Genomic DNA, 21,451 nt, shown 5'->3' on the forward strand with positions numbered 1-21,451 from the left:
TTTGTCCAATTTTGGACAATCCTACCAACCATGCATATGTTAGTCAAATATTGATCTATTATTACCAAACTATGACATTTTCATCAAATTTTGGATCTATTATTACCATACTATGAGATTATTGGCTTTCTTGTCACATGTTGGACAACATAATGGGGAAACTATGACATCTTTGTCACATGTTGGATATAGACTAACCATGATATTTTAAACTAATTTCAACATACTATACTATGATTATTTTTGTCAAATTTAGGATCTACATACTAAACTATGACATCTTTGTCACATGTTGGATGACAGACTAAACTATGACATTTTTGTCCATTTTGGACAACATACTATACTATGACTTTTTTGACCAATTTTGGACGACATACTTAACTATGACAGTTTTGTCCAATTTTGGACGACATACTAAACTATGACATTTTCATCAAATTTTGGACATCATACTATACTATGACTTTTTTAGGTGATTTTGGACGACATACTATACGATGACTTTTTTGACCAATTTTGGACGGCATACTATAGTATGACATTTTCATCAAATTTTGGACGACATACTAAACTATGACATTTTTGTCCAAATTTGGACGACATACTAAACTAACACATTACATCAAATTTTGGACGACTTTTTTGTCATAGTATATGACAAGATTCCCGATCAAAGCGCATGTTTTCATGCAACGTGTTGGGGTTTTCTCAAAACTGTGGGAGGACTTATGCGGCAAAGTTAGTTGGTGAGGGCACAAGCAGACAGCAGCCTGTTCAGCCTAGTCATTTGTCATAATGGGGGGGATCTTGCTGTGTTTGCCAACATCCTATAATACATTTTAAAGCCAATATCAGCCAATACCGATATGGCACCAATAAGACCATGCTCTGCTAAGGCTCCAGCCTTAGAGTTGCATCACTGACTGACATGTTGCACCTTAAATGACCTCACATGTATCAGACACCCAAAATAAACCTTCACAACTGAACATTTGTGAGGCTGTTTGAGAAAGTGGCTCTTTCATTAGATCTGTACAGACTGAGAGGGAGCACAGTTCTCTCTCTCTCGCACACACACACACAGTGGGTTTGCAGACACTTGAACGAAAGCAGTGTGTATATTCAGTGAGACGTCTCAGCCAAAGCTTTTCAGTGTGTGAAGCAGTCATCAACATCTATATCAGTCACTTGATTCACGTTCAGCATTTCTCATTTGTTTTTCCTGTTGTTTCACAAACAGTAAATGTATTATAAAGCCTTGGCAGTGTTAAGAAACGTAACAGTAAATGGTAAAATGCTGCCACAGCAAATTTTCACAACATCATATCAGATCCAACAGGATATTCATGTTTTCCTTCACACTACTGTTTTTTTCTTTTGTTTTTTTACAAAGGTTTTTTATTTAATCAGTGGAATTATCCTTGTTTTTGTTGCCAGGAGAGACTTATGATCTGTTTAATGTGAAGTCACAACAAAAAAGTGTTTAATCATCTGTAGTATGTGATTGTGGGAAATGCAAACATAGCCCTCACTCGGTCTGCATCTGGTCCCCATTTCATCTTCAGACAACTGTATTGTTTGAATCTGCCTTTTTATGTCTTGATTGTTTGAGTCACAAGAGAACCACATCCCCCAGCTTTGCAAAAAAAAACAAACAAACAAACAAACAACATAAACCACCACCCATTTCAAATCTCAGCTCTGTATATAGACATATTTATTTTTGGAAATAAAAAGGAGGGAAAGAAAAAGACTGTACGATTTGAGATGTAGTGGCGAGAGCCTTAGACTGATCCTGCATCGCTGGGGGCAGAGTTAACAGAGTTAATGGTATTTATTCTTTGTTATTTTTCACACGCTGTGCACATTAAGTCCACACAGACGCCAGTATATAACTCGTATTAGGTTTCACTCTCTATCACGCTCGCTTTTCACGAACATTTCCAGAGTCATCTGTCTTAACTGGATTAGGCCACACCATCTCGGCTCTCTGCGGGAGTCGAACTGCAACGTCCCAATAAAGACTCGGCCAAGTGAAACATGGGAAATAATAAGCAGCTGAGCCCTGTTAGCAGATGGAAGTGTTTTTACATTATTATAATGGCTGTAGTGCTCAGTTGTATTTAAATAGCCTCTTTCACAGCTTCTTTCCTCTGCTGTGCCATTCAGTTTATCATCGAGTCAAGAGTGTGATGGAGGTTAGACCTGTGCTTCCGTCATGGTATGGTTCAGTTTGGTACAGTGGTCCAGTGGTTGGTAGGCGGGGTGAGCTCCACCCTGACATAGCGCACCATCTTACTCTGGTCGCCCAATCGAAGGGTGGCAAGGAATGGAACGATTTGGGGCGGGGTTGTTTTTTTTTGGTACTATTTCTAATGGGAATGCAAAAAATGCGCACTGTACTGTACCAAACCGAACCGTCCCACTCTGTGGAAACACAGCTTTCACTTGATCGGGAGGAACATTATGCAAAAGTCACCATTTTGTGTTTCAACACTGATGGAAGGTTTACCCCCAAAATTGTTGCACACAGTTAGTGTTGATTGCGACGACTCTGGAATTTGTGCCTTTTTGAGTTTATGGTCAGTTGCAGACTGTTTCTTGTAACCATGTCCTGCCTTCATACACTGGATGAAACACAGCTTCCTTTTTCTTTTTGTCCTAAACACACAAACCCGCACACACACACACACGCAAACGTCCAGTTTTCATCTCTGTGTTCGGACACTGTTGCTAAGGCGACCACGCATGACCACTCCCCATCCGGGATTATTTATCAGTGATCGGCTGTATCATGTTACCCAATCGTCAGTGATACGAGTCGATCTGTCCGGACTGTCCTGATGCCTTCTCCTCCCTCCTACCGTGTAATTAACAGAAGACTTTTATAGAGGTCACAAATGAAATAGATAAATGCCAATTTTGTAAGAATGATTTATAAAAAAATAAACTCATATTTGATGATACGTGCATCTCTTTGTCTTAACTCTTTACTCTGAAACTCACACTGAACTGGTCTGCAACATGTTTAAACTACAGCAGCAAAGAATCATATCCTGTCAACTTTCCTCCTCAGCTTTAAACAGTCGGCAATATTTGAAGGGATAATCATGTTTTTAATACTCGGGATGAGCCGCTTCCATACATCGGTTCAACACTGGTCAGAATCACTTAGAACAAGAAAAACAACAGTCAAGTCATCCGCCACCATGTTAAATGTTTAAAGTGCACGTTCATCAACGACACGTTCCGATTGGTTAGCTGAGAATCTGGGAATCTGATGGAGAGGGAAGCTCAGAGGAAAGTCCTCTCAAGTCATGGAAACCATGTGTGTGTGTGTGTGTGTGTGTGTGTGTGTCCCTGACCTCTGCCTCAGATAAATGAGAACACAGTCCATTTATAATAATGGTCTCCCGATGCTGCTCTGCCCTCAGAAATACAGCATAATAACTACCTGAGTATTAGACCACTGAGGGGAGGGGGTGGGGGCATGGCATTGATTTTTTCCCTGTACACTGCTGCTCCACTGCTGCTCCACTGCTGCTTCTGTCCTTGTGTCTCCCTGAGGACAGAAGCCTCATCACACATTCAGAAACGCTCTGAATTATTAAACCCACCAATATCTGACACTGATATTGCTGTAAAAGCTGCATTTGTCTATGTTTCTCTTTGCTTTCAGAAACATAGATCGACATTTTTCAACGATCCCTGACATTTTATGGACCAAGCAACTAATCAATTAATCCATGAAAAGAATTGTTGGTTACAGCCTTAAAGAGAAAGTAGATTTATAAAGTGTTTTTGGTCACCAAAATTCTAGTTCAACACTATTATATGACATATTATTCTATCAAAGATATTTGGAGTAGCAGTAATTACGATTTCAATCCGTTGTGCTCCCTCAGAGGATGGTTGGGTTTGCTTGTGTCCTCCATTTTGACAGTAAAACTTTAGGTTAAGAAGTTAACCCCGGTTCCGAGATCAACAAAACATCGCGGTCTTATTCTTCTGACAGATTCAAAGCGGATCGAAGGCCAAAGTCTCCTCACTGCAGCCTCTGCTTGACCACACGGTAACTACTTCAGATGGTGTGATGGGCTTTTAGGCTGGAATTGGTGTTTAAGGTTCGACTTTGAAGATCACATTATAGACAAGATCGCATTAATTAGACACTAATATGTCTAATTAAGTCCAAGAATACACAATTTTAAAGTAGCCATAGCTAAATTATTAATTAATGCCAGCATTTAGCTGCTACAACAACAGGCTGTTTACGTTCTCAATCACAAGATGATATTTTGACACATCATATTTTTATATAACCCACTTGTCTTCACTTATACAGTATATAATCTACAGGGGTTTTTTTTTTCCTTATACAACTATTTCTAACCACAACTGTCAGGAGTCTATTAATAGATCATAAAGTTTCACTTTGTGGCTGAAAGTGTCAGAAAAGAGCAGCATTTCTCTCTGAGGAGCACAATCATTTTTCTTTCCTAAAGGTAAGAGTCCATCCATCCATCACTTTGCCGTCCGTTATCTGGATTGGGTTTGAGGTGGCGGCAGCTTAAGCAAGGTAAGCCCGATATCACGCTCTGCAGCAACATTTTCCAGCTTCTCCAGAAGGATTCCTGAGGCGTTCCCCACACAGATTAGATATATATGGTGTCTCCAGCGTCCTCGCGGTCTAACCCCCGAGGCATCCGACCACCACAAGTCACCTGTGAGGCTTTCTCTCATCAGACATCAAAGTCACATCCGCACGCTGCTTCTGATGCTCTGTGCTTCCTACACACCTGTGGACTCCTCCCCCTTTTTCTCAATGTTTTAGTCACTACAGCAACAGTCAGCCCAGGCTTCCCACTAATGACACGGAATGATCCTGAACTCATCCGGAGGCTGATTACCTGAAATAAAACACTTAGAGTTAGACTTTCTGGGGGTTTTTTGTCAGTGTTGTCGTATTTAAAATGAGACCAAACAACTTCAGAAGGTTCTGTGTTGCAGTCACAGCGTCACAGCAACAGCACGTACTGGAAATAAAGGATTATTTTCAAGGCGTAACAGCTGGATATCTGTCTCCTCGAAAATAAAGAGAGGAGTTAATCTGGCTTTTATTTCATGCCTAACAATAATACATGCTAATGTAGCCTTAGGACATGGTTTTAGTCGTCGACAATCAGGTTCACCGTGTTCCAGTTGAGAGCGTAGCAGCATGTCCACGGTAGAAGTAGCTGTGTGTGTGTGTGTGGGGTGGCAGCCATCTTGAAACGTCATGTCGGGGTTTGTGATGTTGGAAAACTCCGAGTTCCAACAACAAATGGAACGCACTACACAAAAAGGAGGGAAGCAAGCAAGCCACACACATTCATGGTTGACAGCGACACTAATGACTATGCTAACGCACTAGACAGTGAATGTGTGTTGTAGTGTTGCCAGAAGGTGCTGGAATTAGCATCACTGCCAAAAACTAATGGAACACACCATTATACACACTTTGATGGGGAGCATCATCAATTTGAGACAGTGCAAGTCAATTTTACATTTACTCGCGCACGTACAACCAGTAAATGTGCTAGTTTTTTTCATGGGGCCTGTTCGCAGCTCCTCTTCTTCTTCTTCGTCTTCTTCTTCTTCCTCTTTGGGCTTCTATCCGATATCCGATCCAGTTATTTTGATTCTGATTCTGAGTATCGGGGCTCGTCCCTACAAAATGTCTGGTTGCAAACACCAACAACACTCGTAGATGCCACTAAATCCCACATTCCAGACGCTGAAGAACACAATCCAGACACTGGATGAAAAAGAAAGCACCAAACAATGTTTGATTTTGAAAAAGACCATCACAGCATATTTTATAGTTCAACAGATTCCTCAACGAGGCTTTATAATGACACGTCAAATCCAATCTGTGAGAAACATGACTCAACATTTCATCAATATAACAAGAATACAAGTCGTGGTTTTTGCCACTTTGAGGAAAACTTACTCTCTCTTAGTCATTTAGAGCTTCAGATATTTCAAAAACTATGAAATGTTACACATGTACAGGAAATAAGGATTAAATAAGATATCAATACTTCTCTATTGAGCTAGTACCTACAAGCAGATCGTAAATCATTTTTATAGAAAACATGATTAATCCAGAGTAGAGAGAAGATTTTCTGCCATCGCCCACACTGACACTGTCAAATGTTCAGTGTCCTTCTCTATTCATTTATCTTCTTTTTTCAGGTATTGTTTTATATCTTTTCACCTCAGAAAACAGACTGATATCACCAAAGTCCTCATTTCTTCTGTAAAGTGCAGCCTCAGCCAGTCTGTTCTACCCTGTGACAACACTGTCTTTCTGTCCATTCATCGTGTGTGTGTGTGTGTGTGTGTGTGTGTGTTTGTGAGTGTGTGCGTGTGTGTGTGTGTGTGTGCTCAGCTTCTGACAGCCAGCATGGAGTTGATCTCCCAGATGAGGTTACGGAGTTGGTCCATGATCTGCTTCAACTGCTGATTCTTCTGCTTCAGCTTCTGCAACATAACATGCACAAAATATCAAATATTACAGATTTACAGAGGAAAATATCTGCTGCAATGATTGGTATTACTTTTATGTCACACTAGCATAATAACTGCACATAATTCATACCTACTTTACCACTCACTACAAATCATAGGAACATTTTCCTGGTGTAATCTTGTTTTATCCACTGTGGGCTGTTCCTGCTCAAGTTTTTGCCAAACAAAAACACTTGTGCCATAGATATTGGCTCATTATTTATTTTTATTTTTCTTAAGATGTGGACCTCATGGTGGCACCAGAGATGAAGTCAGGAAATCACAGTGAGATTGGCGTGATTCCTCGCCATGGCCTATTTTTAGTACCCGGTACCAGGCGCACTATATGTGACGATCAGAGGAAGAGACGTCCAACACGTAAATCTAGCCGAACAGTGCCGAGCTTAAAAAGTCTTAAAAATCCTAAAAACGTGGTTTAATCTCTGACAACTACCAGGGAAATGTCTAAAATCAGAGGAGTCTGGTATATTTAGGGACAGCACCACTGATCGCGACCGGCGAGCTGCATAAACCCTGCCACTGTAGAAGGAGTCTGTGCTCCGGAGACGCCCAACACAAGGATCAAGCCGAACAGTGCCGAACTGTAGATCAGTTAAAACTACTTAACAATCCTAAAAACGTGGGTTGAGCGCTAACAATTACCAGGGAAATGTCTGGTGTATTCAGTGACAGCACTGCTGAGTGCGAGCTGCATCACAACTAACCCTGCGGCTGTATTTCAGTCCAGACAACCACAGACAATCTATTCCACTAGTAGAGTGATCACTTACTAGCAGGTATATCAGGTACTGTCGTTGAAGTTTGCACCCACAGCTTCCTCAGTCAGTAATTGAGGTGAACTTGAGAGCAATGCCTTACCATGTTTTTACACAAACTATGACATCAATTAAACATTTCTTTTATTTGACAAAGTTAGGGGCACAATTTTTAATCAAAAGTTAAATTTCCCCTTAACTGCAGACCAGGAAGCTGTGAATGTGGACGTCAGCTAAATATCTTGTTTATTTCACATGCTTTTATTTTGAAGTGTAAGTGTTCTCTGGAGTTGAACGGGGGAAAATGATCAGAAAGTTGAAGATGTACAAATGCTGCATGTCTGGAATAATGTCCACTCCAGCTGCTTCTATACTCATGAAAAGCACCAGGGGGCAGTATAAGGACCAGACATACTGCATTATACTGTGGATATTATCTCTGTGGATTTAAAGTGCGTAGTGAACTCTTAAAGCTTGATAATGGCACTGGTGCATTTTTTCCTTTGTCAGGAGCTTTGCCAGGCAACATGGTGCTGTGAGCGCGCTGCGTCATGAGACGTCCGGACGTCTATTTAAAGGTTTGGGCAAATTTAGCAAACGCAAGTACATCACAGCTTCTCTTTGAAAGAAAGTGAGAGAGAGAGAGCCTGGAGAGAGAGAGAGAGAGAGAGAGAGAGAGAGAGAGAGGGAGGGGGATGAGTACTCATTTACTCAAGAGCTACTGTATCTGCAGTGCAGTGAAATCTATTAAGATTAAATCCATCTCAGTGTCTCAGTAACACTCCTTTAGCCATGACTAATTACCAGCCATTTTTGCGGCGCTGATAACACCTTGAGCAATCGATTTCACACAGCTCTCTTAATATCAACTGTTTCGCTGATTGTCCTTGAAGATATTCCAGAGTGGAACATTTGGAGGCCTTCCAGTCTCTCCCTCCCTCTCTCTCTCTGGCACACTGCTTCTGAAGCTCGATCACTCTTTTCCATACTCTCTGTCAGTGTCTTTTTTGACTTTCACTACATGTGATACGCCTCATTACCCTGACAATTAAGTCCTGGAATAACTCATCATTTGCTCCATATTAATGATACGATACTTATAGCCTTTGGAATTTCACTCCGACATATTAAAAAGAAACCAAAGTCTTTTTTTCAATGACGCTAAAGAAAAGCACCCAAAGTCTTTTTCTTTTTCATCTGGGTTTTTGGTTATAATTGGGTAGATTTGGCTTCAAAGTCAAAATGTGTTGTTTCTGACTCATAATTCTTCCAATAAAAAAGAATCTCATCTCAGCCTGCTTTGAAAGCTAAACATGAAATTGCAGAACAAAGCGACACAGGCAGCAAAGCCTTCACACCGCGTTCATTACAAAAAGCTTGTTGGCATATTTTGATATATGAATAACAACTGCTTTTATTACAGAAGCGATGGTGCAACCTAGGGGATAGAACTCCACTCATTACCTCATAAGTAGCGCAACTGTAATCCTTGACACAATAATAGGACGTTTAGAGAAGGGTAGACTGCAGGGAAAGGAGCACTGACTGTGTGAATTCACACAAAAAATACAGACCCCACAGGAACGCTTTGATGCTTTTTCAATTCAACAACTCATGAGAGTAAACATGGAAGCGCTGTCTCAGGTGCAGTCATCGAAATCCACCTGCAGACGGACAGACCAACTTCCTGCTTCATCTGAACTGAACATGCAGGCAGATGTCGCAGCACTAGTGCAGGAGAGTTTAGAAGAGAACAGTGACCGGAGATTCAGAGTGGAAATGGACACGGATACAAATGGAAATGCACCACGTGTGTGTGTGCGTGTGTGTGTGTGTGTGTGTGTGTATGCTGCATATACTGTATGCAAATGTGTATATACTGTATATATATATATATATATATATATTTTGGTATAATATTGTCTGTCTATGTTTAAAGTGTATTTTTTATACTTTATACTTTTTTATTGATGAGTCTATATTCTTTTCTAGTGCTTCTTGTATTTGTCACTTGAACCATTCACTGAACATCACTGAACCATTTGCTGCTGTGACACTGTGAATTTCCCCTGTGTGGGATCAATCCAATCTAATCTAATCCAATCTAATCTAATCTAATCTAATCTATTGATTAACCTGTTGATTGCTTTTACCAATAACCAGTTGGTCAGCTTTATTTAGAAAAGAATTTCATCTCTACATTATTGACCGATGCTGTAAACTGTTAATAAAAACATTTGACAAAGAAAAAATCCTGACATTTTGACATTTTCCTTTTCTGTTAATCATATAACAGAAAATCAGCGCAGATTATATGTCTCTTCCTGTCTGTGTTTTTATAATAATGCATTTTGATGTTAAGGTACCGTGAATGTACATTTTGTGGGGAACAGTTGGGGCTAACGATCATGAAGATCAGCCACTATCCGCTGTTGTACAGTTAAAGTTAACGTAATTACAGTGCAAGCATGTTTGAAAGTGTCTGTGTGTGTGTGTGTGTGTGTGAGAGAGAAGGTCAATGGCAGATTGTTAATCTGTCTAAGCTATGGGAGCTCTCAGGTGCAGCACATCTGGACAGAGGACAGACCAGTGTGAGATGGGGTTGTCTGAACAAAGATTTCATGGACTGATGTTATAAATGTGATTTAATTCACTGTAACAGCACCTGACAGTCCAAACAAATGCAGAGGTTAAGTGGACACTCCTGTGACCCCGCGTGTGACCCCGCCTTTCGCCCTGTGTAAACTGGGGTTGGCTCCAGCAGCCCTGTAACACTCATGTTGAGGATACAGCGGTAAACGATGAATGGATGAATGAATGAATGTATGTATGAATGAATGGTGGTGCCATCATTAGTTTAAGCCTAAAGCAATAACTGCAAGAGAATGAGGGGTTTCTTCCATCTCTCATCTTTCCCTTCATCAGCCTCCTTTTCTCCCCTACATGTCCAAATGATATCAAAGAGACTAATGGCAAAGACACAAGAGAAAGAAGAAAGAAAAAGCAGTGAAATCACTCTGCTCCACTTAGACTTTGCCACAGGAGAAGCTCCGACGACTCCCAGCTCAACACCAAAAGACATTCCCTCATAGCACATATTCATACATTCACATCTCTGAAGCCCAGCAGGGATGCTCTCAATTAAAAGTGAGTAGATTATCCGCCAACGTCAGTGCATCGATGCTTGTGACAGTCATACATGATAATCTGTAAATACCACCAAACAACAGGCCATCACCAAGCTTTATATTGGCTATAGCTACATTCAGTATTTCTGCTGCTTTATCCTCACATTACAATAAACGGTGGAGTTTTATGATTCATCAGACGTTACAGACAAATCCAGCTAATCTACAAATCACATTATCAGATGAATAAGACGAGGTATTCGTCTGCTTTTTAGCCGTTTAATCCGTTTCATCTACAATTAAAAACACGACCATCTTGCTCTCAGAGGATGTTGAGAACCCTTACTCTGCTTTTTGATGAGGTGCTTTGAGATAATGGCGAGTATTAAAATATTCACACACACACACACACACGCAAAAAGAAAAGGAGGAGAGAAGAGGAACATAGCAAGTAGAGCAGAAATGTGCCTTCACTCAGGATTCCTCGGCTAATCTGAGCCGACGCTGGTGACTCAAATCGCAGCTTTGACTCTGACGGACATGGCTGGGAATTACAAGTGTAAGTGTCTGTGAGTGAGAAGATGGGATTAGAGAGGAGAGCGGGGAGGAGGTAAAACTGAGAACATGGTAACGCTGCCATCACACCAGATGTGGCACAAATGTTTAGTAGATGCACATTTCTTCTTGTTTGCAGGGCGAGCTTTTGCATCGCCATGAAAAACAATCGCATGTTTTTCTTTCCGTACCTAAAATGGACGGAACCGTGACTCGTGCGTACCGTTACACCACTGATACAATAACAAGGACACAGGTTCATTTCTGACATGTTCTCCATTAGCACTGTCACGTTTTCACAGTGTCGTGTTTGAGGTTATTTTATATCTAGTCGAGTCATTTGAAGGCAAGTGCCACTTTCATCTTTTCTCATTTTTGTGTGAATTATGGTCTGTGTGCATTTGATTTGATTTGGAGAAAAGGAAAGTGAAGAAAATAATAGAAGATGAAGAGAGACTAGAGGAAGGAAGAGGGGGGAGGTTAGGAGAGATGTGGAAGAAGTGGAGGGGATGAGAGAATATGCACTATACATACTGTATATATGTGTGTGTGTGTGTGTACAGTATATATACCTTGTATTGATTTTTTTCCTGCTATATTTTACACATCACTCGTCACACATGAGGAAGTTAAAACCTCCAGTATCTGCAGCATCACCATCACACACTCAGACCCTTTGCTCTTCTTAATAAATCCTATTAGTTTTGTCTTTTCACATAGCTTTTTGTTTTTTGTTTATGCTTTAAATACAGTAAAATACTGTAAACAGCAGGGGGGTCACCATTCTCCAAATCCTTGATTTAATTCGAAGGTCACAGACGGGTCTGTCATTTTTTGACTTGTCTAGTTTAGTCTTGGATCATTGGTTTTATGTCATGATAACTCATTTCATTTTCTTATTTCCATTTTGATTGTGTACATGGTGTCTACATGTGTACCACACTAAAGCTTTATTGTCTTGTTTATTTAAATCATTTATTAACAATAACCAGTTTAAATGTTTCAATCAAGGGTTTTTCCACCAATGAAAATGGTCACATGTCTGATGCTACAAACACGTCTATAACACTAGTTATCGCTTTAGTGCAAGTTTTGTGGAAGTTTGGCTGGGAGTAGTTTTTTTGTTTTTTGGCATCATATTGTCATTTGTATCCAAAAAAGTGAGTGTCTCCAAAAAGTACCAAAGGTTAACGATGCTGCGCAGTGTTTGTGAGTCCGTGTGTAACCAACAGCATTGTGTGTTCCTGTGCTCTGAAGGCGGAGCTTCGAAGCTTCTGAAGTAAAGGGCTTTGACTTTTGAATTTAAAATGTGACCTGTTCAAACTGTTTTTCCAGGATCTTTAATTTTAGGAACAAACTGACAGTCCTAATAGGTCTATACAGTACATAGTAATAGTATTCTTTTCTATTTGACTGGGGATTTTGTTTATATTAATGGCATTTGTTTCAAATTCTTTCTATATTTTTTACAGTAAATAAGATCATGTGGTTTTTGTTTTTGTGTGATTTTTGAACAATCCTGGACAGAACTATGAAGTCATGGAAATTTATATGACTGATACCGAAGCGGGTAGAGTTGAGCCGAGCCGAGTCAGGCTAGAACTGTACAGTGGAAAAGTGTCAATAGTAATATTAAAATGTGTTTTTAATGGGCTAAATATGAGTCTACATTCATGTTTCAACATTCACAGTCTCATTATGATTATTTGAGGTCACATTATATGTAACCAAATTTGATTAAATCATGTCAGAATATACAGTTGATGCCTCTATGGGATATTAATCTATATAATCCTGTATTACTAGTCAAACATGTTTTAATACTCAATAATTGTAGCAAAAATCAGTTCTAGCGTGTAAAACTCATCCTATGTGCAATAAAACACTGTCATTTCACATAAGTGCATTCCTGCTTTACACTGTTAATATTTAGCCAATACTGTATATATTCTGGTAACTTAATGTGTATACTGTGTTGTATTCTTTTATAATCTTATATATTATCCATTCATAGATGTGGAAATGCAACGTTTATTTTCTTTACCTATACTGTCATTGCTGCTGTGACATCATACATTTCCCAATTGTGGGACTAATACAGAATTATCTTATCTTACGTTCATCTTTTAACTCTGGTTCATACGTGACATAGTGATAATAAAGGCTTTCTATAACACTGTTAATTCAAAATAGTTACTTTTAAATGAATAAATCAGATTTTTGAGGATAACAAATGCTCTCTGCACGCTGAGGGAACTTGTTAAAAGCACATGTGGGGAGGGGTAAGCTGCTTACCCTGTCTGTGCTTACTCTGCCTGGGGAACACTGTGACGCTGAGTGAGCCCTGGTTTACCATCTGACAGTATCCCCACAGGGAGCTCAGGCCAAGCAGCTTTAATTTGCCAGACATCAGTTTTAAAAAGCCTTAATTGACTTTATAAACTTTATGGCTTTTTCCTCAACGGGAAGGGTTTAAGTGCCAGCGTGCTCTGTGTTTGCCATGGGCTTCCTCTGGGGAATGAAGCCCTTTTAAAGGGGGTTTTGACGGCAGATAAAAGCCTTCTCTTCCAGCGGTGGCAGAAATACAATAGCCGTGTTGTCATCCTTGCATACACCAACCGCTGAGGTTCTTTCAATACGTCCTCGGCATCGAGGTGGAAAGCCTGCAGTGTCAGCCGACTGTTGCAGAAGGGTTGCGATCGATTTAGCCTTTGAGAAGTATCTGGGGCTAGGCACCCTCTCGCTCTCTGCTAAGCACTTGAATCTCTGCCAGGTAGCCTCATCGATTAGGCTTTCCTTCGTGATTTGGTTCCCAGTGATAAGAAACCAGGGACAGGAAGGCTGGAGTGCAGTTGCTTTATAACCAATGATGGGCAGCCATGCAAGCGACTTCATCAGCAAAACTGCACATCACAGCAAAACAGACTACGATGTGCAGAGTCAGGGACAAGACCTTATCTATTTCACTGCATAAACCTCTTAATAAAAAGATTTTCTTCTCCAGACTGAGCACATACACAATACAGATGTTCAGACTTCATTCAGGAGTTCATCTGTACACAGATGCAGATTAGCAACAGCAGCATGAGAGGTGATACAGCACAACTGAATTTATAGATTCATATATATATATGTATAGAACACATATATATACATATATATGTATATATATACGTATATATATATACATATATATATACATATATATATATATATATATATATATATATATATATATATATATAGAAAAAGGAGCAGCGCATGAACCAAACGCAACACACGCGAATCAAACCGAACGGTTTGGACGGTTTTCATAAACCGTTCCATCCCTAATATATATATATATGTGTGTATATATATATGTATATATATACACACATATATATGTATATATTATTTGTTCATCTGTGTGTTTACTGTAGGTGTGATTGTTAGACGTTGAGTGAGTGCACCACGTACACGTGCGCGCGCTGCAAGCTGAGACTTGAAGGCTCGCCGCCTGCATTTCAAAGCAGGCAGGAACACCATTCTTTCATCTCTGTCAGATGTTTGTCAGGAGCTCATATCATCAGAGGCCTCGCTGATCCTCTCACGCTGCAATCGAACATGATACTTCAGGAGTTTTAATGGGCAGTGGAGGGCTCCTCTGCGCTCACAAAGGAACTTAGATTTAAATTTTCTTCAGGTGAGTTCAGAGGGTAAACGCATCTTGTGACTCTGTGATGTGTTAAATTTCTATAATCAGCTCCCTTGTGGGAGTATTTTTGGTTGTAACGACTTCAATCTTTTTCACAGTAATGCCAGTAATAAGGGGAAGACAAAAAAACACAAGCAAAATGATTTCTGGAAAGATAAGAGAAATGTATTTCTAATTTAAAGACTTGTATCCAGTGCAGGTAAGACAGTTTCTCAGGATCATATGTTAACATTTCTGCCAGCACCTGAGCAAGCGGCTTTTTCATTTCCTGAAAGAAGAGTTGAGTGAAAAGCGATGACAAAAAAGAAAAAGAGAGGGCATTTCATATGAAGAAGGGCTGGAACGATAATTCAATCACGATACTTTTTTTTAACCTTTAGGAAGGTTTTACAAATGTGAAACTTCATGAATTAAAAATATAGAATATAAAGATCTGTACATGCCTATGTCCATATCTCCATGACTCACAACACAACTGGTTTAGACGTGGAAACAAACCAAAAACCACCACCTCCTTTGCAGAGATTCAGAGTCTTCATCGTGGTATAGCAAGTGTGGAACTTTCGGGGTGTACGCTACACACGATCCAATTATTTTTGCATCAAGGCTACATTTACCACGCCTGCCACCTGAGAGCAAATGCCTATGTTTCAACCATTATCTTTCACAGAGGATACGATAAAATCCCGGATGAAAAATCTGAGCAATTTAAGAGAGATTCCACCTTTGTTTGAGTCGGCTCACCCACTACTTTATATCTACTTCAGCACGTGTACGTATGTAAACATTGATCAAAGTAACACATTAACTCTGTTCTCTGGAGGGTGATCATTATTGAAGACTTAAGATACAGATGATCTTTTTTTAAATACAGATATTTGCTGATATGAAATAGTGGGTGGGTGATATGACGATAATAGACTGTGAAAGACTACAACGAGGTGATGATCTGCCAAAGCACAGAGGTCTATAGGTAGTATTGTCTATAGTTCACATTCTATCCATTGCTGTTCTATATGCATTTATTTCTCAGCCAAATCACACTATTGGCAACTTAGTCCGCTTCATGCCCGCTCTAGAGAAATGGTGATCAAACAATCATAACAAACTACAAGCAGTGCCATGGATTTCTCAGTGTAGTGTAGTGAAAATGAAAACAAAATGGAGGAGTTGGTCCCTAAAAAGAACTCCACCTCCGTTATATGAAACTTTATCTTTTCCCCAAACAATATTTGCAAAGTTTGCAAAGTTTGGCAGCTCAACAAACCCTTTCAACCACGTAAGGGCCAGCGTCCTAAACTATATAAACTAAATACGCTGAGAGTGAAACCACCACACCACAGCCAGCAGAGGCTAAAGGTAAAACAAACCACACAGGCATTTGATAAAGTCAGTCTGTGTGAGAAGAAGTCACTACAGCAGTTACCTTCACAAATGTTTTCTATTTTAGTGCTATGTTTCTACATAGGGAAATTCATTGGTTGCACATGTTCAGTAACTTGCAAAATAGTAACAAAAAAAAAATCAATATAAAAAATTGTGATTTTAACTATTAAAAAAAGGTCATATTTTTGCCCCCTATTTAAAGTCTGGTCGCTTTTCACCTTCATCTCTACAAAGCTCCCTCTGCAGTTTTGGATGTTTACTTGTGTGTGTGACCCCTCACTCGGTCAGACAATCATTTCCTCTTCCTCACTTCCTCCAACAACAGTACCTGGCTAGTGTGTGTGTGTGTGTGTGTGTGTGTGTGTGTGTGTGTGTGTGTGTGTGTAGTGCCATGAAGCCATTCGTGTTTTTCGCGAGACCTCATCGGCCCAGATATTGCAACGCTGGTTTTTCTGCTAACAGACAGTAGGGGATACAGCCCCAATTTCCCCATAAGGAAACATTTAACCATCACAATGACTCTGAAGATGTTAAATTAGGGTAAAAATCCTGTATAAAGATTTTGATTTTGAGTTGAGCAAAACAGTCTGAGACAGAGTGTATTTCAAGTATTACATACAGAAATTTTCTTTGGCATAAAAACTTCTATTGTGGCTATGTTTAAGTAGAGAAAAAAAACAGTAGTTATACAATAGTTTTGTGACGTTTTTGTTATAAAGAAATATTGATATGTTATTTTTGCCATATCACCCAATAAATATAGGAATCAGTCAGTATCAGTATCGGTCCGATACTGGTCAAAATCACTGGATCGGATATCAGACGGATAAAAATGTAAAATCCAAAATCCAATACAATCCAAAAAACACTATATATTGCACGCTCCACTATGCACACACCGTGAACATTTAAATACAGTATATTTGTTACACAGGTGGAAAAGCATGTCTTTGAAATGACTCAGCACAAATGCATTGTTAACAGATTCATAGTTGATAAATGGTCTAAAATACACGTAACTGTAGAGTTTGTGATATCAGAAAAGAAATGTGGTATCCTACTTTAACCCGTAGAGGCAGTTGGGTTCTTTCAGACAAATTTCTTATTTTAAAACCACAAACAAGTTTCCTGCATGTGTTCCAGAAAAGTGATTGAAAAATAATCATACTGTCATTATAGCATTACTAAAACAACAAATCTAACGGTGGACAAAGACTTTTGAACGGTACTGTATTTTAGAGTGCGTAGATGTTCGTATTTGTTTTTCCTCTATGCAAAAGTGTGAAAAGGCTTATTTCTTACGGCCAACAAGAAGTTAAACATTTAAACATTACACAGCTGTGTTAACAAAAGTGGCTTCAATGGCCAAGGCTCCTCTGAAACTAAATGGTAAACATCTCTCTTTAAACAAACCTCTGGTCTTTTGTTCACACTTAGAGTGCATGTTTGATGTCTCTGTAGGTCTTAAAAGCACTTAGAAACATTTGCCTTAATATACCTTTATTACTCAAGTGACCTACAACAACAGGCAGATTATGAGCACAACACAGGCTGAGTACAGGCTTTTCAATATATATCTTTTCAAGTTATAACCCTGAACCTCCCTAAACAGTTAGTAGTTTAAAAAACCTCTAATTGCTTACACAGCCCTTAAATACTGTGAAACAAAACTGAAATAATTGGGGTTGCACTTGACACTAAATGCAACCAAATGGTAGGAAAAATATTCTCCCCCCAAAAAAAGCTTTCGAGGCTACACCCACCCCTCTGACTCCGGCAAAACAATTAAAAAGCCCTTGCCGAACAAAGAGCTTGTAATGGGCCACATACAAGGCTGATAACAAGACAGAGGCACGGGCACCTGCTGTGCACTGCCAACTAAATTTAAGGATGGGAAAGAAATGGTAGAGGTAAGGAGAAATGGAAAAAGGGAAGAAATATGGATAAAATATCTATATCATTGCATGAGAGAAAACGTGGTTGTTGATTTTGGATATCATCGTATCACGATAAGGTAGCTGTGATGACTCTCCCAGGTTTTAAACCCTGTTGCATTAACAATCATCAAAAGTATTATACTGAAAAAAAGTAATAATATTATAAATTAAATATTAATTAAAAAATACACAGTGTATATATATGTGTATATAAATAAAAAATGCAAAAGTATTTAATTTTAAGCCTATTTATTTAAATAAGCCTTATTTGTATTATTGCAGAATTTGACCATATTTCATTGTTTCTAACACATGTTGTTTTTGGCAGCCATTTTAAATGTTGTCTTAGTTTTAGTCTTTTGGACGAAAATGCTTATTAGTTTTAGTCAAATTTTTGACATTTCAATATGTGATAGTTTTAAGTTAAAAACCTTTTATCACCGGGGGACGGGGTCCCCCTGCCCCCGGTGCGACTGTCGATCGGAGCGGACTGTCCAAAGAAATAAATCAGATATTATCCATAGACTGACATGGACGTGGCTCCACGGCTCGTGTTCGCCAGTTCCATGCATGGCCAGGAGAGGGGAAAGGAGGGGGGAGTGTCAGCGGTGAGTTGAGGTGGGGTCGTAAAAATATGCTATATACTGCCAAACTGTAGGGGGAGCTCCATGGAGAAAAAGTGACCAGACTTTCTGTTTTAGTCACGTATTTACAGTATTATTTATATTATTTATAAGTCGTGTCACTCAGCCTTACTGAAATATTGATTTGATTTATATTGTGATATATATCGATGGCAAATTGTGTAACACAAAAAAAAAAGAAGGAGAAGCTCATCTTATCTCTCAGGCCTAAGAGAGGAAATAGAGCACAGCAGGGGGGACTGACATCTGTGGGAGTGGAAGGAAAGAAATGGATAAAGAGAGGAGGAGAGAGAGAGAGAGAGAGAGAGAGAGAGAGATCCCTCTCTCCCAGTCTTATTACAGTTAGGAGGTTGCCTTTGTTTATCATCAGGCTTGTGCAGACTTCCCGCCTGCTCTACAGATAAAACTAACTACCAGTGCCACAACTGGAATTCATCACACACACAAACACACACACACACACACACACACACACACACGCACACACACACACACACACACCAAGCCTGCAGCTAGCTTGCTCAGGTCTGGAGAGGAGAGGGGAGAGCTTTTCTGTTTGAAATTACAAACACCCATCTTACTTTTAATTTCTCCCTTTTCTCATTTGAATAAAGAGGACGGACGTGGTAATTAACTGGATATAAAAAAAAACAAGGCGATGTGTAGAGAGGTGGAAAGAGGAGCGAGTGAACGGAGGCCTGGGAGAGAGAAGCAGCAGCAGAGAGGGAGAGATAGTAAGTATACGAGGGGGTGAGAGAGGGGAGCTGTGGAGAATTAATAACAGGCCAGATCTCTCCAAGGCCTCCTTAATGGGCTGTGACAGGAATTTATTCACACTTAGGCTGGTATTAAATCAAATGCGAGGCGAGTGGCAGCCTGCAGCAGCAGAGGAGTGGAGGGAGATGGGGGGGCACACCGCAGCAGAGACAACGGTGAGGGTCTGCCAAGTCGCACAGGTCTGGCTTTACAACCCACCTCTAGGGGTGAAGGGGGTCATATCCAAGGAATTTCAGACAGTCGGAGGGACGGAGTGATGGAGCAAGCACAGGGATGTGCAGCATGAGGACGAAGGATGAAGAGTGATGAGCCAGTGACAAGACAGCCTGTCCCACGCCCCAGATGGAATGATTATCAAGTAGCCACGAAGAGCTGCTATGAATCATCCTTCCTCCACTCTGCAAAATGCACCGCCACTTAGCCAGCCAGTCCATCCGCTAGCCGAGTCAGCCTGGCAGGTGGAAAACATGACCGTCCCCACTGGACTCAAACATACACAATAGCCTTGTCCAAATCAACACTCGGTGAAATACAGACAGAATTCTGCAGGCCAATTTATTTGTCATATTCTTTTTTGACTGACTCCACTCCCACTCTACCTGCCAAGACACGCCTCCTCATCCAGCAAACACTACTCACCTGTGATCACAGCTGCAATCAGCCCTCCTTATGTACTCAAGCTCCACCGCTCACTCCTTTGCCAGATTGTTATGGACTGACCTTCGATTACTGACCATGCCTGTCCTTGACCGACCTGCCTCTGCCCTGCCCTGCCTCTGCCCCCCCCTGCCCCTGCCCCTGCCCCTGCCACTGCCCCTGCCTCTGCCTGAGCTTCCCGTCTGGTTCAACTGTCCACACCTGCCATTCTAAAAAAGACCGTTACCATCTGTATTGTGCTGCATTTGGTTTTCCGTCGTTTATTGGCGTGTGACCAAAAATGTGGAAAATTCATTAGGGCTGTAATTTGTGGTCACTTGGGTGAAAAGACTGTGGCCTGACACAGTGAGGATGAGTTTGGACGACTGGATTGATATGCACAATCACATTCCCTGGCACTGGAGGTCTGCGACATGGAGAGTGAGCAATCGCAACCCATTAGGCGATAATGAATTATGACAATTGCAGCTCAAATATTTATGCAAACACTGACTTTCAAACATTCTCTCCCTACCGAGTAAAAAAAAAAAATCCAGACGTCACGTGACAGAAATGTTGGCAGAGTCATGAGCGCGACGTCCGACACAAGCGGGCACATTCAAACACACTTAAAATGTAAACGCATATTGTCACACACAGCATGCGTCCTATAGTAATGACACTTGTGGAGAGAGATGAGAGTAATGCCTCCCCCAATTCTTCCCCCTCCAATGCATGGGCAGATTGCATCACCATCCGTCAGCCAGACTCCGACAAACAGCAATTACCCCAATCGACAGATAACGAGAGCAGGGCTATCACTCACAGCCAGGACGCCCCATAAAGCAGCCAGACATTACCATAGAGGAGTCATCTATCTGCCTCTCCTCCAGCCGTCCCCTTCTACTACCACTCGACCCAACCCTGATCTCTTTCTCTACTACCTGTTCCAACATTGGCGTCTCCAGGCTTCATGTACAGGGATGTAGGATATGAGCCTGAGGATATGGGGAGTGTGATGAAGCTGGACTGAAGTGACAGCTACTGTGAGGGTCACTACCTTTCTGGTCTCCAACATTCAGATCTATATCTACAACACTGTCCTGACTGCACCATCATTCTGCTATTGTGGGAAAAATGTCTCCCTGCAAAAACAGCATCATGGGAAAAAAATGTTGGTGGAAGATTTGGAAAAAGGGAGGAAATCACATGATAAACCTCACATGAGGAGTAAAATACAGACGATGACTTTTTAACTGCACTATTTAAATCTTCATCCACACTTTAAATGAGATGCTTGCTAGTCTGAAGGTTGCCATCATAGGATTTGAGGATTTTTGGAAGTGGTGGGCATGAGTAT

The 21,451-nt window shown here is 40.5% G+C and overlaps 1 protein-coding gene across 2 annotated transcripts in view; it reads right to left on the minus strand.

Annotated features, from left to right (window-relative positions):
- Positions 1-5,829: 5,829 nt before the first annotated feature.
- Positions 5,830-21,451, minus strand: part of med30 (mediator complex subunit 30) — a 31,154-nt gene continuing 15,532 nt past the window's right edge. For both annotated transcript variants that reach the window (XM_044052761.1, XM_044052762.1), the window contains exon 5: positions 5,830-6,528. In XM_044052761.1, the coding sequence (XP_043908696.1) occupies positions 6,433-6,528 (96 nt within the window). In that variant the 3' untranslated portion in view covers positions 5,830-6,432. The remainder of the gene's footprint in view (positions 6,529-21,451) is intronic.

This window comes from Solea senegalensis, linkage group LG20 (genome assembly GCF_019176455.1).
Source record: "Solea senegalensis isolate Sse05_10M linkage group LG20, IFAPA_SoseM_1, whole genome shotgun sequence".
Classification (NCBI taxonomy): Eukaryota; Metazoa; Chordata; class Actinopteri; order Pleuronectiformes; family Soleidae; genus Solea; species Solea senegalensis.